Source organism: Dipodomys merriami, unplaced genomic scaffold (assembly GCF_024711535.1).
Source record: "Dipodomys merriami isolate MVZ:Mamm:240054 unplaced genomic scaffold, mDipMer1.0.p SCAF_69, whole genome shotgun sequence".
In the NCBI taxonomy this organism is placed as follows: Eukaryota; Metazoa; Chordata; class Mammalia; order Rodentia; family Heteromyidae; genus Dipodomys; species Dipodomys merriami.
In genome coordinates, this window is record NW_027206279.1 from 733624 (window position 1) to 749280 (window position 15657).

Genomic DNA, 15657 nt, shown 5'->3' on the forward strand with positions numbered 1-15657 from the left:
TCCAGAGCCTCTGAATTTGATCTGCCTTCCCAAAGTAATGTATTTGTGTAGCCCAACAATCTGAACAAAACAGGGGTAAAGATTGTTATACTATGTTGGATTTGCGTGGAAGATAAAGGTTATGGCTTACCTTCTTCTGTCTTTTGCCCACTGGGTGATGCCTGTGGCAGCATGACAGTGACATATCAGCTTATACTTACGAGCGCACTCTGATGATGGAACAGAGGTCCCAGATGCTCCGGCACATGCGGCTTTCCAAAACTGAGCGTGACCGAGAGGTAAGACCTGACTGCAGTCATCTGAGCCTGGTTTCGAAGAAGTCGGACGGTGAAGGGGATGACGCCATGTTGTTTTCACAGGAAAGCAAATTATTTCCTTCTTGGTTCATTACTTATCCCAATATAACCCCATATTGGGTCAAAATAGTTGACACGTGAAAGGAAATAAGGTAAGATAACCATGTCGCACCTTGCTCAGGCACAGTTGGTGAAAGACCGGAATTCGATGCTCCGATTGACCAGCATTGGCTCTGATGAGGATGAAGAGACAGAAACTTACCAGGAGAAGGTGCACATGACTTGGACAAAAGACAAGTACATGGCATCCCGGGGGCAAAAGGCCAAGTCAATGGAAGGGTTCCAGGACCTACTTAATATGCGGCCGTAAGTTTTCCCACTCACAGGCTTACCCCGTGACGTTCCAGTCAGTGACACAGATGCAACTGTCTGAACACACCAGAGGACCACTCCAAATCCGGCCATCTGCTTTGCTTACCATTGAATATAAGCTCCCACTTAAACATTGCATACAGTGAACCATCTTCTGTGTCTCCATGCAGTTCATCTCCATGGAGATGCTTACAAGAAAAAACAGAAAAAGAAAACCCAGTGATGAGCACTGTAAAGACATTGTTTTATTCACCATTGTCCTCTGGCTCAAGTCTTCTAAGCCTGTGACGATCTTTTTTCCGTCTTAACTTCCTTTCTCCCCGTCTAGGGACCACTCCAATGTGAGACGGATGCACACAGCCGTGAAGCTCAATGAGGTCATCGTCAACAAGTCTCATGACGCAAAGCTGGTTCTGTTGAATATGCCAGGCCCACCCCGAAATCCCGAGGGGGACGAAAACTGTATCCTTCCCGAGTGTGGAGCTACTAGCAGGGAAAAAGAACCTTCCTAGCCTGTTTCTTTTTTTCTTTCTTTCTTTCTTTTTTTTTTTGGTCGATCATGGGGCTTGAACTCTGGGCCTGGGTGCTGTCCTTGCGCTCTTCAGCTCAAGGCGAGTGCTCTACTGCTTGAGCCACAGTGCCACTTCTGGTTTTCTAGTGGTTTATTGGAGATAAGACTCTCACAGACTTTCCTGCCCACGCTGGCTTTGAACCGTGATTCTCAGATCTCAGCCTCCTGAGTAGCTAGGATTACAGGCTTGAACCACCAGCGCCCAGCCCTAGCCTGTTTCTTAGATGAGAAAAGAATCAGTGTCTGCTATATTTTGTTTTTGATGAAGACATAAAGCCAAGGCAAGGATCCTTAGGTTTTTAAAGCAGGCATAAAATTGGTTTTGGAAATTACACAGCTTACGAAATTGGCAGGAAGCCTGAAGATTCAGACTCAGAAAAAAACCCTGGAATAAGAGCCTTTATAGGGCTTGATCACCAGGCAAGGGTAACTACAGGAAGTGACGAGCTCCAGGCACTGGCCATTCCTTACGTCCATCTATTAAAGCCAGAGTACCTGGAGCTTAAATCTGATTTCTCTAGCTTAGGTTGTGCAGCCGTCCCTTGCTTAGAATACTGCAATTTTCTGTCTCACAGGAGTAAGGAAAGTAGGAGACCTGATTAACTGAATGGAAATCAGGGCATTAGCTGACCATAGAGTAAAGGGTATTTAAAGACCAAGAGAAAATCTTTTTCTATTACATAGACTATTTGACTATTAAGGTTTTCATTCCTTGAGCACCAAAGGATATGTAACTACTGGAATATATACAGAGTAATTGTAATGATTGGGTCTGGTAAACTCGGCTGCTTGTTTTTCCCTCTGATACTGGGAGTTGAGTCCAGTGCCTAATGCATGGTAGACAAATTTATATCCCTTGGTTTTGACCCCAAACCTCATTTTTTGTTTTTTGACATGAGATCTTAATTGCTTTGCCCTACTACTGTCATGGAGTTTCCTTCCTGGGCTGGCTTCAAACAGCTATCAGCCTCATGAGTAGCTAGGATTGATTATAGGTGTGAGCTGCTGGCATCCAGCTGGTTCCGTTCAATAACATTTAGAAACTAACAAAGGACTTTCCTGCTCTGAATATGTAATTAAGCAGCATGGCCGGTTTGTGCTTGCATGGTGCACCCTTCTCCTTGACAACTTCTGAAGACATGGAGTTCCTGGAGGTGCTGACGGAGGGGCTGGAACGAGTCCTCCTGGTGCGCGGCGGTGGCAGCGAGGTGATCACCATCTACTCGTAGCCAGCTCCCTGAGCACTGCTTGCCAAGCCTCCCTGAAGGCTCGTCCTCTGCGGAAGTGACCGCGCTCACACCACGCCCACTCCCGAGTCTGCTCTCTGCACACTGCGCTGAGCCTCAGGTACTTGCTCAGAAGAGTACAAGTAGACGTGCTCTGGCTGCCATTCCATCTGCAGTCCCAGCAGAAGCAGAAAATAGTCCCTCGACATCAAAAGAGCCATTTCTGTACCAATAGAATGCAAGTTAGAATTAACAAGCAAAGCTGAAGGCAGTAACTGATTGAAAAAGAAAAAAAAAAGGCTGCTAGAAATTTAGCTAAAGAGTTAAAGCAAGCACATCCACAATTATTAAACATCAGTCTCAGAAGTCATGGTTCAGGGTGGCAGGCAGAGACAGCTTCACCTTACTAGAGCTCATGGCTAAGTACTCAGCACTGTCCTTGTGGGGTGACCTACCATAGCAAGACAAGACGGAAGACATCTGGTTTTCTTCAGTGTACCTACTGGGCTCAAATTGACTCTTGGGGTACTAATGTACAGAATCCACGACATGGCTCAAAGGTACCCCAGAATACCAAGTTTAAGTATCTACACTGTCAGTCTAAATTCCAGCCATTTGTTTCCCTTATGACCCATTCTTTGGTATTAATGCAGGCATTGTTATCATGGAAATTGTTGTTTGTTTGTTTTTTAGGTAGTTTTCTTTAGGTTCTCTCCAAATTGCTGAACTAAGGGAATTCAAAGGGTAGCTATTAAGATGTACTGAAATACAATCTGTGGTTATCTGTGTAACACAAGCAATACATACATGGTGAATTTGAGAAGCATACAGGCCAGTAGTTTCTCCTTTCCCTCTGTATGCCTAGTTTGTTGACATAGGTTTTTTAAAAAATCAAGGAACAAGTACTAGGAAGACTGGCTAAAATGCTTTGAAGCTTTGGACCATCTTTAAAGGGAGAATTCTACAGTGGAATTTTAAGTTCTAGAGCCATACTCCTACAGTGCCAAAGTTACTGAATTGCTACTCCTTAGACACTTAAAAGTGACAGACAAGGAACTTCTCTCTCACTGAGAAAGCTATGATCACAGATGACTCGAGGCACTTGCCTAAACTCTGGAAGTAAGACCATTCAATCCTTTCAATTTTATTTTTCATTCTGACAGTTACCAAGCTGTGGTCTACTATTTGTTTTCCTTTCCAAAATGCTCTACATGTGCCAAGCTCAGCATTCTGCCTACTACTTCATTAATCACAAAACATCTGGCTTCCAGCCTAGGAATCTCTTATCAGAGCCTACAATATGGCTGCTTTAAACGGGACTTTATTAATAGTGTCACTCCTCTTTGATTACTGAGCAGGAACAAAGCTGACGCTAAGTCTCACAGATCATTTGGCCCAGAAACAGAGAAAACCCTTTGGTATGGCTTTCAGAACAAAAAATGGTTTGTTGAGGAACTGTTTACAGATCCCAAGGAGACACTCCATTCATAGGTGAGCACAGCAGTAATGGGTCAGGTCTCCTGATGTCCAGGATCTGCAAAAGGTCAGCCTGCCCAGGACTTGTTCAGCGTTCACATGTACCCTTGGCCAAACTGATAGATACTTTTTCCATACAGAATATAGACCAGTATTTGTGAAATATAAGGTTAATTTTAGAAGGGCTGTTTGTGGTTGGAGCGAAGAATCTTTTTAAAGAAATAAGAGAATTAGTGGATATTTGCAAAACCATTATTTCAGGCCCTAAAACAAAATCACTGTTACATGGAAAATGGTTATTAGGCCAGATTTACTCATCTGTCTAGAGCATTTCGTGTGTATGTGTTGCTTAGGTTGTTTGTCTGCAAAGCGTCTTGTCTCTTTTAATCACTGCAAATAAAAAGCAATATAAAAACTTGATGAGAGAGAATGCACCTTAGGGAAAGGGGATTTATATTTCAAGAGGGAAGAGAAAGATCTTCTCCTGCCTCTTGGATACGAGGACTTCCAGGGCAGGTTATAGAAATACACCTTCTACCACCACGGGCCCTGCCTTCCATAGACAGCCGTCTTCAAAGCTGGCATTTAACAACAGGTTTGCTGGACAGGGGCACCTCCCCAAGCACAGGAAAGGTCACCACTGTCGATTCCATTGCCTTCAGTTCCTGTGGCTCCAGGGATCCCACCAATCATCCACCCCCATCCCCGCGTTAAATACTCCTCATTGTGGGTATTAGAAGTCATAGTTACCCTGTAAGCATATTTACGTGCTCTTTTTTTCTTGTTTTTCTTTTCATCATGTTTAATTTGCATACAGCATTGGTTTCTCACTTTTCCCACATGCATCCCCAATAGAATTATTTCAGCTTATGTTAAATAGCAGTAAAATATAGATTCAAAGGAAATTTGTGCAACTTTTTAAAAGCATTTAATTTATTGAAACACTCCTGTTTACATAGTTCTGCTTGTATTGTTTTGCTCTGTACTGACACATAAATAAAGTTTTCTACATTATTTTCAGGCAGGGGTTGTGGTAAGATTTTCTTTTGTGTTTGTAGTCATATTATCATTTAGCGTTTGTCTCCTCACCATGGAAAAGAGATTTTGGGTATTGTCAGTGGTTATTTTAAGAGTGAGCACATTTAGGAGCTACTAGGCCTAGAGCAGGATATAAATAAGGTCCATTTACTTTAGGTTCAAGGAGCTTCTTTCTCAAGTTCACAAAACGAGTCCTCCACCACTGAACTCCATTCTCTGAAAGAAACGGGAAGTGAGTGATGAATGAATATTAAAATAACTTCTGCAATCAAGTAGTTAATACTTTTAATAGCAAGCTGTAGTTTGCCTTATAATTTCCATATTCCTACTAGCTTTTATTACTGAAGAAATGTATTCTAGGGGCTGGGAAGGTGGCTTAGTGGTGGAGTGCTTGCCTATCATGCATGAAATCCTGGGTTCGATTCCTCAGTACCACATACACAGAAAAAGCCAGAAGTGGCGCTGTGGCCCAAGTGGTAGAGTGCTAGCCTTGACCAAAAGGTCAGGGACAGAGCCCAGACCCTGAGTTGAAGCAGTAGGACTGCCCCCCGACCCCCTCAAAAAGCAAACCCTAATACCAACTCTTTAGTTTCCTACCATCAGATAGACAAGGCAGCTAGCCACTCTGTATTACAGTTGCTCCAAATTCAGCTTTTCTTTAGCCTTACCTCTGGAGGCTCGATGAAGGCTAACCAATCTGATGCGTGTGTAGGTAACAGCCCCATGGACTGGCACTTGTAAACAGCCAATGCCAAGCCCATCAGGTTCCCAATGAGATAAACCAGACCCTGAAGAAACTTCTGACTTGAACTCTCTAGCATCTTGAAAGCTGTTGAGATAACAGAAGCTGTCACAACCCCAGTCACTTTTTTCCCCTCAGTGTGAATCAAGCCAGCCATTTGTTGATAGAGGCAGACTCTCAGTAAGAGGGCAAACTGGATCACCAAAGGTGAAGAGAAAATTATGATCACTACTTACCACTACCAACACTCATACCCTGCAAAGCCTCTAACAAAAATTATACCCAAAATTGTGTCTTCAATTATTAACATTCAGGTTATTATTGAAGAACAGTACTGGGGACTGGGAAGTTGGCTCAGTTGTAGAGTGCTTGCCTAGCAAGTATGAAGCCCTGGGTTTGATTCCTCAGTACCACATAGATAGAAAAGGCCAGAAGTGGTGCTGTGGCTCAAGTGGTAAGAGTGCTGTCCTTGATTAAAAGCAGCTCAGGGACAGTGCCCAGCCCCTGAGTTCAAGCCCCAGGACTGGCAAAAACAAAAAACAGTACTTACTGATCAAAGTTCAGCAAAATAAAACACCAGGAAGCGGGTACTTGGAAGAGGCGGAGTGGGATCAAGGGGAAAAGGATAGACAAATGCAGAGGGGGATACTGCAGTCAGATTGCAATGTGTACCCTACAAATTAAGAGTGAGGGAAGGGCTGGGGAGGGGTGACTGATCACATTATATTCAAAACCTCCCTTGTGGAGTGGAAATTCCTTTGTACAGCTACTTCAGAGATGATTAAAAATTCTAAAGCATACTTACTGGCTGAAATGGCCATGAGGGCCTGGACCGGCCGCCAGGCCATCATGCACACCATCATGGTAGGGAAGATGGAAATGGTGTTGCCGGCCATGTACATGATGAAGAGGTTCATGGGGATCTGTTTGAGGGGGCCCAGGGCGATGTCCCAGCAGCGCTGAAACACACATACGGTTTACACGCTGGTGGGTATGTCCTTTACCTACCACAAGTCTGTCCAATGATCAGAATTCCCAGTTCCTTCCTGAGTGCGTAGACCAAACTCCAATACCCTTCCCTTCATGTCTGCACCAGGAGTTCTCCCTTCTACTATAGAAAAAAGTGCCCTCTCTTGTTTGCATTGTTCTACAGGTTTTCTGGGTATCTCTTTTTTTGGGGGGGGCAGCAGTGGGGGAAGCTGGTACTGAGGTTGAACTTGGGGCCTTCTGATTACCATGAACCACTCCTTTTTTGCAGATTATGACACATGGAGTCTGCAGACTTTTTGTTCTGACTTCAAACTGCAATCCTGGTCTCCCTCCTGAGCAGCTAGGATAATAGCCCTGAGCCACCTATACCTGGCTCAGATACCTTTTTTTTTCCTTTCATGTGATTTTAGCTAAAGATTTTCCTGCGTTTCTTCTTATACTTAGGCAGCTTATCACTGCCCCTTTTGTAAGTGAAGAAATAGGCAAATCCACATAGTTGAAGACAGCATACCTCAGTCAGTAACAGATAAAACAGGTTTTAAGAGATGATCCAACTGACATAACATTGTACCCAATAATTGAGTAATTCATATTCATTTCAAACATAAGTTAGAGAAACAGACTACTTACTGATCCATGTAGAAAATGTCAATGAATTTCAACTTAAAACACAAAGTCTGTTTTTGTTGACCACAGTAAAAATTAAGCTAGAAATCAATAGTTAAAAGTTAATTTACAAGCCGCATACTAGTGGCTCACACTTACAATCCTAGCTATTCAGGGGCTGGAGATTTTAAGTTTGAAGCCAGCCTGGCAGGAAAGTCCATGAGATTCTTATTTTCAATTTGACACCAAAAGCCAGAAGTGGAGGTGTAGCTTAAAGTGGCATAGTGCCAGCCTGGAGTGAGAAGGCAGTGAGTCTGAGGTTCTAAGTTCAAACACAGAAACACTGCCAAAATAGGGTGCAATAGTAGTTAGAAAATCACCTATGGAAATTAGCAAGAGTATTCTATGAATCAATCATATGGAAAGTATTGATAACAATACCAAATTTGCCAGACACGGTTAGCTCAGGTGTTGAAATGTGAGGATCTTGGTGGCTTAAAGCTAGCTTAAGCCAGGCACTGGTGGCTCACACCTGTAATCCTAGCTATTAAGGAGGCTGAGATCTGAGGAGCCCAGGCAAGACTCATCTCCAGTAAACCACTAGAAACCCGCAAGTGGCGCTGTGGCTCAAGTGGTAGAGCACTAGCCTTGAGCTGAAGAGCAGGGACAGCGCCCAGGCCCAGAGTTCAAGCCTCATGACTGACCAAAAAAAAAAAAAAAATTAGCTCAAGGAGATAAAGCTGAGACATCTCTAATTAGCCAGCAAAAAGCTGGAAGAGGAGGAGTGGCTTAAGTAGTAAAGTGACATCCTTTAGCAGAAAAAGCGTAACAAGAGAGTGAGGCCCTGAGTTCAAACTCCCATACAGCAAAGTACGGGAGCTACAGTTGAACTATATATGATAGGTTTCCTTACAAGTCATCTATACAATGGAATTGTCATCAAGTTATTTCATAATCTACTTTCTGAAATAGTTTGATAATTTGTTGTGTATTTATGTACCTTAATGTGCCAAGGTGAAAAAGTATAGGATAATACTTAACAATAAAAAGATCTATAATGGCTTCTTCATTTTCATGTGAAAAACCACATGCATTTCATGAAAGAAAAGTCAAATAGGAATAAGCAATAGTAAGAGAAATGAGAACAAAGTTTTCAAGCACCATTCTAGATACTTGGGATACATATCTGACAGTTTCCAAGATAATAAAATCACTGTCATAATAGAAGACTGATATGAGAGAATGTTCACTAGTAATTGAGAGAGTAACTGAGTAGGAACGATGGAACTTATGGTTTGTTTTATTTATTTTTTTGTACTGGTCCTGGGGCTGGAACTCAGGGCCCTGGCGCTGTCCTTGAGGTTTTTCACTTAGTGCTAGTGCTGTACCACTTGAGCCACAGGTCCACTTCCAGCTTTTTGGTGGTTAATTGGAAATCACACTTCAGACTTTTCCTGCTTCAAAACAGTGATACTCAAATTATCAGCCTCCTGAACAACTAGGATTGGCATGTGGCCTGCTTTTATCTGGTCTTGGAAGTGAGGCCCTCAAGCTTGCCAGTCAGGTGTTCACCATGTGAGCCACACCTCCAACCCTTTTTTGCTTTAGAAGTTTTTCAGACAGGGTCTTGAGTTTTTGCCTAGGCAGCCTAGACCGTGATCCTTCTTAGTCTCAACTTCCTAGTAACTAGGATTACTAATATGACTCAGATGACTGCTATGTTAGATTGGATTAAAGAAAGGTGCAAGGTAGAATTGAGACCAGTTAGAATTTTACTGCAGAAAGGGGTGCAGTAGTGGTTTCATGAGGATACTGACTGTTAAAGCTCACCAGATTGTTTAGAGGATCCCAGCTGGAAGCAGTGTGCCATGGGAGACAACATCTGCTATTGTCACAACTTGGAAAGAGAGCTACTGGCACACACAGCATAGCTCCCTCCAGCCCCCAACCAATGCCCCAAATGTCAACAATGCTAAGGTGGAGAACGCATGCTTTAGTTGACCGTGGTCTATTGTACATAAACTACGCCTCAAAAGAATTCAGTGTTTGCGTGTCTGTGTGCATACATATGTAGGCATAAATACATACACAGTACACATGAGTTCTTAAGTCCACGGCAAACAATCTGAGATTGGGATGGTGACTGGGTTCAGGATGACGGATGAAGGCAGTAAATTAAAGCCCCATAGTACATCCTGGCCGATTACACGTGTGGAGTCCTGGAATTTAAGTAGAAAAGGGTGAATTCTCTACTTGAAAGTGTTGCCACCGACCATTTCCGACCTTCTTCCACACTTTATCTTACTGGTTTGTGGGGGGGTTTTTTTGGGGGGGAAGGGGGTCTGGCCGTGGGGCCTGAACTCTGGGCCTGGGCACTGTCCCTGAGCACTTTTGCTCAAGGCTAGCATTCTACCAGTTGAGCCACAGTGCCACTTCCAGTTTTCTAGTGGCTAACTAGAGATAAGAGTCTCATGGACTTTCCTTTCTGGGCTGGCTTTGAACTACAATCCTCAGATCTCAGCTCCCTAAGTAGCTAGGATGACAGGCGTGAGCCATTGGCGCCCAGCTTAAGCCAGCTGAATTTCTTTTTTTGGGTCCGGTCCTGGGGCCTGAACTCTGGGCCTGGGCACTGTCCCTCAGCTCTTCAGCTCAAGGCGAGCGCTCCACCACTGAGATCAGAGTCTCACGGCCTTTGGCCCGGGCTGGCTTTGAGCCTCCTGAGTGGCTGCGGTGCCAGAGTCGGGCCCGGACATCTCCTTATTCTCCTGTTGTTAAGCATTCTGACTGAGGGGCAAAGCAGTCAGGGCAAGGGCCGGCTGCGGAGCGCGGCGCGGGCTGGAGGTGGGGGGCGGTACCTTCTCCACCAGGATCCGGTCCGTCTCCTGCACGCTGGTGTCCGGCACCTGCTTGTCCAAGTACCCGACGGGGTACAGTGAGTCTCCCTGGCCGCTGCCCCGGTCACTCCGGCCCCTGAAGACCGAGCCCAGAGACCCCAGCTGCAGCCTCCCGAGCCACGGGACGCACGCGCCCCTGTCCGCGGGGGGGGGGGGGGAGGACGGGGCGGAGGGGGGGAGGCGGAGGGGGGAGGGGCGGGGGGCAGGCGGAGGGAGGAGGGGGCAGGCAGAGGGGGGAGGAGCAGGCGGAGGGGGGCAGGCGGAGGGGGGGAGGGGCAGGCAGAGGGGGGAGGGGGCAGGCGGAGGGGGGGAGGGGCGGGGGAGGGGGTAGGCGGAGGGGGGAGGGGCAGGCGGAGGGGGCGGGGGGAGGGGAGAGGGGGACGGAGGAGGAGGGGGGAGGGGGCAGGCGGAAGGGGGCGGGGGGAGGGGCGGGCGGAGGGGGGCAGGCGGAGGGGGGCAGGCGGAGGGGGGCAGGCGGAGGGGGGCAGGCGGAGGGGGGAGGGGGGCAGGCGGAGGGGGGAGGGGGCAGGCGGAGGGGGGAGGGGGCAGGCGGAGGGGGGAGGGGCGGGGGGAGGGGGGTAGGCGGAGGGGAGAGGGGGCAGGCGGAGGGGGGCGGGGGGAGGGGGGAGGGGCAGGCGGGGGGCCTCCCCGAGGCCGAGGCCCCGCGGCGGCCGCTCTCCGCTCTCCGCCCGCGGCGGCGCCGTGGCTGGCCCGGCCCGCGCTAGGGACCCCGGCGAGCTGCGCCCGGCGCCTCACCTGCTGCCTCCGCTGGGCCCGCTCAGCTCAATGGCCCACTTGAACCGCCGGCCGCGGCTGGCGACCAGGCCGCCCGGAGCCGTCATGATGGCCGCCGCGTCCGGAGCCCGCGCGCGCCCCCGGCGCCCCCGCCGCGCCGCGCTTCCGGCGCGCGGACATGGACGTCACCGTCGCCCCGGAAGTGCGGTCGGATGGGGAGGGAAGGTGGGCTGGCCTGCGGCCGCCCGCCGCCCCGGGCCCCTCCCGGGTTCCCGGGCCGCGAGACGCGTTTATGGCGCTGACTGCGTCAGGGGTCGGCCCGGCCTGTCCGGGGACGGCGGCGTCCCGGCCCTCGGCTCCGGGCCTGGAGCCGCTTCCGAGGGCCCGGCGCCCCCCCCTGCGCCCGCCTCCCCGTTTCCGTTCCCCCCGCGCCCGCCTCCCCGTTTCCGGCCCTCCCCTGTAGAGGACGCTTTTCGAGACCTCGGTGGGCGCCGAGTTACCGGGAAAGGCCGGGCCGTGGGCCGGGGCCGGGCGGTCCAAGCGGCTGCGGCTCCCTGCCCGGCTCCCTGCCCCGCGGCCTGCCCGGCTCCCTGCCCCGCGGCCTGCCCGGCTCCCTGCCCCGCGGCCTGCCCGGCTCCCTGCCCCGCGGCCTGCCCGGCTTCCTGCCCCGCGGCCTGCCCGGCTCCCTGCCCCGCGGCCTGCCCGGCTCCCTGCCCGCGGCCTGCCCGGCTCCCTGCCCGCTCCCTGCCCCGCGGCCTGCCCGGCTCCCTGCCCGGCGGCCTGCCCGGCTCCCTGCCCCGCGGCCTGCCCGGCTCCCTGCCCCGCGGCCTGCCCGGCTCCCTGCCCCGCTCCCTGCCCGGCCCCTGCCCCGCGGCCTGCCCGGCTCCCTGCCCGGCACGCGCTGCCGGCTCCGGCCGGCACCTCCGGCGCAGGCCGCGTGCTGCGGCTCGAGGCCTCCGGAAGGGCCCGTCCCGCTCCGGCCGTGCACCTCCGGCGCAGGCCGCGTGCTGCGGCTCGAGGCCTCCGGAAGGGCCGGTCCCGGCAGCGCGGGGTGCCGAGCGGGGTCTGGAGGCGAAGCCGCTCCTCCGCCCGTTTGCATGTTCAGGACAGGTCAGCGGAAGCGCTTTCGGGAAAGTCACCGTGGCGCGGCCGCGTCACCCCGTGCGGATTACAAGCTCTGCTTTCAGTTTCTGTAATGTCAGACGCTCCCGGGCCGGCCGGGCGCCGCGGCTCACACCCACCATCCTAGCTCGCCAGCGGCGGAGCCCGCACGGGAGCGTCCGCGAGACTCATCTCCAATCAAGAAGTGGGCCTGGCTCCGCGTAGAGCGCTAGTCTTGAGCGAAAGAAGCTCGGACAGCGCCCAGGCCCTGAGTTCAAGCCCCAGGACCAGCAAAAAAAGAAATGTTCCTGTCCCTGGTGACATGAAATGGTGGTCTGATGCTGGGCAAGAATGGCTTGGTAATACTGTTCTTCCTTAGCGATTACTTTTTCTTCGTTTCAGGAGTTATTGTGCAATTCGCATTTTAACAAGTTCTCATTACGTTACACTGCCCTCCAGCCTTTGCTGAGGAAGCGTGGAAGGCTGCCGTTCCCAGAGTCACTTAAGGGTAAGAAAAGCAACTGTGGGATGAGTCACAGTGATCTGCACCTATAGCCAACAGGGCTCTTCAAGTTTGGCACCTCTTCATCTGTGGATTAATTATAACTATCCCAGAAGTGGGATAAGCTGTCTCTAAATTAAGTATCTCAATAAGGAATCCAAATGCTTTAGAAAGTTTTTTTCCTGTGTGTTAACATTTTATAACTTCAACCAGTTCAGACATAAAGCATTATTTTAGAGTGCCTCATATCCCTTCCTCCTCAGACTCCAATTAGGCTTGGATGAGATCATAAAAGTGCAGTCCTTAGAGAAAGAGCTGTCATTTAATTCTGTTCACTCCCACCATGTGAGCCCATAGTAGAATGACCGTCTGCAAGCTAGGAATGAGCAGCCATCTTCATCTTGTTCTTCTCCATTTCCACAACTTCATGAAAATAAATTTTGGTTATTGAAGCCCCTCATTACTTGACTGTGACAGTCCAAGCAGATAAATACAAGAATGAAGTGGGATGATGAAGAATTGAACAACCAGTACTTTTTTATTACTTTACTTGGAGCACAAAAAAAAAATCATTTCTTAAAACATGTACATAACTGTGGGACTGTTCATTCATTGCGTAATTAGGACTGTATTAAATGCTGGCCACTAACTTGCTCTTTTTACTTATCTGCATTGGATGTCTTCCATATCCATAGAACAATCTACCTCTTTCTTTTTCAAGGCTTCAGAGTGCATTATAATTTAGTGAGTCCCCAGTTGGTGGGCATTTAGGTTGTTCCTACATTTTTGTTGTTGTTTTCGGTCGTGGTGCCTGAACTCTGGGTCTTGGTACTATCCCTCAGCTCTTCTGCTCAAGGCTAGTGCTCTACCACTAGAGCCACAGCTCCAGTTCCAGCTTTTTCTGCTTCTGTGGTGCTGAGGAATTGAATACAGGCCCTCAGGCATGCAAGGCAAGCACTCAACCACTAAGCCACCTTCCCAGCCCCTCATGTTGGGATTTTAAGAAAAATGAGTGTGTTTGCCGGGCACCGGAGGCTCATGCCTGTAATCCTAGCTACGCAGAAGGCTGAGATCTGAGGATTACGGTTCAAAGACAGCCCGAGCAGGAAAGTCTGAAACTCTTTTATCTCCAATAAACCACCATAAAACCGGAAGTGGCGCTGTAGCTCAAGTGGTAGAGCACTAGCCTAGAACTGAAGAGCTGAGGGACAGCGCCCAGGCCCAGAGTTCAAGCCCCATGGCCGACCAAAAAAAAAAAAAAAAAGTGCACACCTGTAAAACTAGCTAGTCAAGTGGCTGGTATTGGGAGGATTAAGGTTTGAGGCCAGCTTGGAGAGAAAAGTCCAAATGACTGCATCTTAGTGGAAGGAGGTGGGTGTACTGACTCACGGCTGTCACCACAGCAAAGCCCAGCCGCAGGACCTCGCTCTAGTGTGCATCCAGGCTGGGTGGAAGACCCTCTCACAAATGCAGGCAAAAAGGTGGCTGGAGGTCTGGCTTACCAGGAGAGCACTTGCATAGCGCGTGCAAGGGCCTGATTCAAACCCTAGTACTCCAAAAATAAGTGCACTTTCATGATAGATGAGTCAAAAACTTCATTCAGCTCCAAGAAAAAATTTCACCTTTATTGACGGGAAAAGAATCTGTGCATTTTCATCACTAAAATGGTAAGATTTACAGATTTTAATACACAGCCGACTTAAAATTTTATGTTGCATTATGAGATCCGGAAAGTGTGAGTGGCTCCTCACTTTGGTAAACCTTGGAACCTGGGTCAGGAAAAGAATCTTCCTGAGGGTCTGTGCGCTAATCAGCTTTTCTGGCCGTTAGTCAACTTGGGGCTTGGTTCTACTGGAGGTGTGTATATGTAATATATATAATAATAATAAAATCCTTAGTTGCACAAAGGCGTACCAGCTGAGTAGTCAGTTCATAAGCACTCGGCCCGTCTAAGGCTCTCCCGGCCCCAGGCCGCCCTCACCTGGGACGGCATCATCGGCCCTGCGCGGACCAGCCGGGCTCGTCCTCCGCCTGGTGAGAGCCAGCAAGCATGCTTTCCATCTCAAGCCAGGCGCCAGAGGGCCTGTGACTCAGGAGCCTGAGAGTCCAGAATCGCACATCCAGGAGACCGGAAGTGGCGCTGTAGCTCCGGGGGCGGAGCTCGCCTTGAGCGGAAGCGCTGCGGACAGCGCCCGGGCCGAGTTCGAGCCCTCCGACCGGCAAATACAAATCACATTCCCGTGTGCGGATCTTGTACGTTAAACACCATCATCTACGCTGGGCGGCGGCCACGCGCAGCAGCCAGTCCTGGCGCGCGCTCCCGGGCCGGGCTCCCGGGCTCGCCGGCGGGGCTCTAAGGGGCACGTAGGCCGTGCGCGCTCCCGGGCTCGCCGGCGGGGCGCTAAGGGGCACGAAGGCCGTGCGCGCTCCCGGGCTCGCCGGCGGGGCGCTAAGGGACACGTAGGCCGTGCGCGCTCCCGGGCCCGGCTCCTGGGCTTCCCGACGGGGCGCTAGGGGGCGCGGCGCACACGTAGGCCGTGCGCGCTCCCGGGCCGGGCTCCCCGGCGGGGCGCTAGGGGGAGGTAAGGGGCACGTAGGCCGTGCGCGCTCCCGGGCTCCCCGGCGGGGCGCTAAGGGGCACGTAGGCCGTGCGCGCTCCCGGGCCGGGCTCCCCGGCGGGGCGCTAGGGGGCACGTAGGCCGTGCGCGCTCCCGGGCCCGGCTCCTGGGCTCGCTGGCGGGGCGCTAGGGGGCGCGGCGCACACGTAGGCCGTGCGCGCTCCCGGGCCGGGCTCCCGGGCTCCCCGGCGGGGCGCTAAGGGGCACGTAGGCCGTGCGCGCTCCCGCCGCGCGAGACTCAAACGCGCTGCGTGGGCAACGCGCTCTGAAGTGTTTCCCGCCGCCTTTGAGGGCGCCCGAGTCTTCATCGACACACAGAGCCCCGCGTGGGGCGAGACCCAGCCTGTCGAGGTCCTCCGACAACCACGGACGACGTACCCTTGCCCTGCCCGTGACCCCGAGGCCCGCGGAGGCGGCGGCGGGGCGCGGTGGCCCCGAGGCGGCGGCGGGGTGCGCCCGTGACCCCGAGGCCCGCGGCGGGGTGCGCCCG

General features: G+C 51.1%; 3 protein-coding genes across 8 annotated transcripts in view; 2 read left to right on the forward strand and 1 right to left on the reverse strand.

The window, feature by feature from the left end:
* The window catches only part of Slc12a6 (solute carrier family 12 member 6), a 67918-nt gene extending 62953 nt beyond the window's left edge, over positions 1-4965 (forward strand). For 4 of the 5 annotated variants that reach the window (XM_070005698.1, XM_070005701.1, XM_070005699.1 and 1 more), the window contains 4 exons: positions 171-278; positions 478-662; positions 997-1130; positions 2377-4965. In XM_070005698.1, coding sequence (XP_069861799.1) covers positions 171-278; positions 478-662; positions 997-1130; positions 2377-2468 — 519 coding nt within the window. In that variant the 3' untranslated portion in view covers positions 2469-4965. Of the gene's footprint in view, positions 1-170; positions 279-477; positions 900-996; positions 1131-2376 lie in introns of those variants that run through there. The other variant, XR_011368578.1, reaches the window with a different exon arrangement.
* A 104-nt stretch (positions 4966-5069) lies between these two features.
* On the reverse strand, positions 5070-11098 carry Emc4 (ER membrane protein complex subunit 4). Of its 2 annotated transcripts, XM_070005703.1 has the most exons (5): positions 10968-11098; positions 10173-10287; positions 6527-6680; positions 5648-5808; positions 5070-5195 (listed from the first exon to the last, which is right to left on the reverse strand). In XM_070005703.1, exons 1-5 carry the CDS (start codon positions 11051-11053, stop codon positions 5160-5162), a joined length of 552 nt encoding a protein of 183 aa, XP_069861804.1. In that variant the 5' UTR covers positions 11054-11098; the 3' UTR covers positions 5070-5159. The 2 variants fall into 2 exon arrangements, with proteins under 2 accessions (XP_069861804.1, XP_069861805.1); XM_070005704.1 differs by lacking the exons at positions 10173-10287; positions 10968-11098 and adding an exon at positions 9406-9480.
* Positions 11055-14479, forward strand: LOC138816144 (skin secretory protein xP2-like). The gene is made up of 2 exons (XM_070005682.1): positions 11055-12406; positions 12507-14479. The coding sequence occupies exon 1, from the start codon at positions 11055-11057 to the stop codon at positions 12270-12272; it is 1218 nt and encodes a 405-aa protein (XP_069861783.1). The 3' UTR covers positions 12273-12406; positions 12507-14479.
* Positions 14480-15657: the final 1178 nt, after the last annotated feature.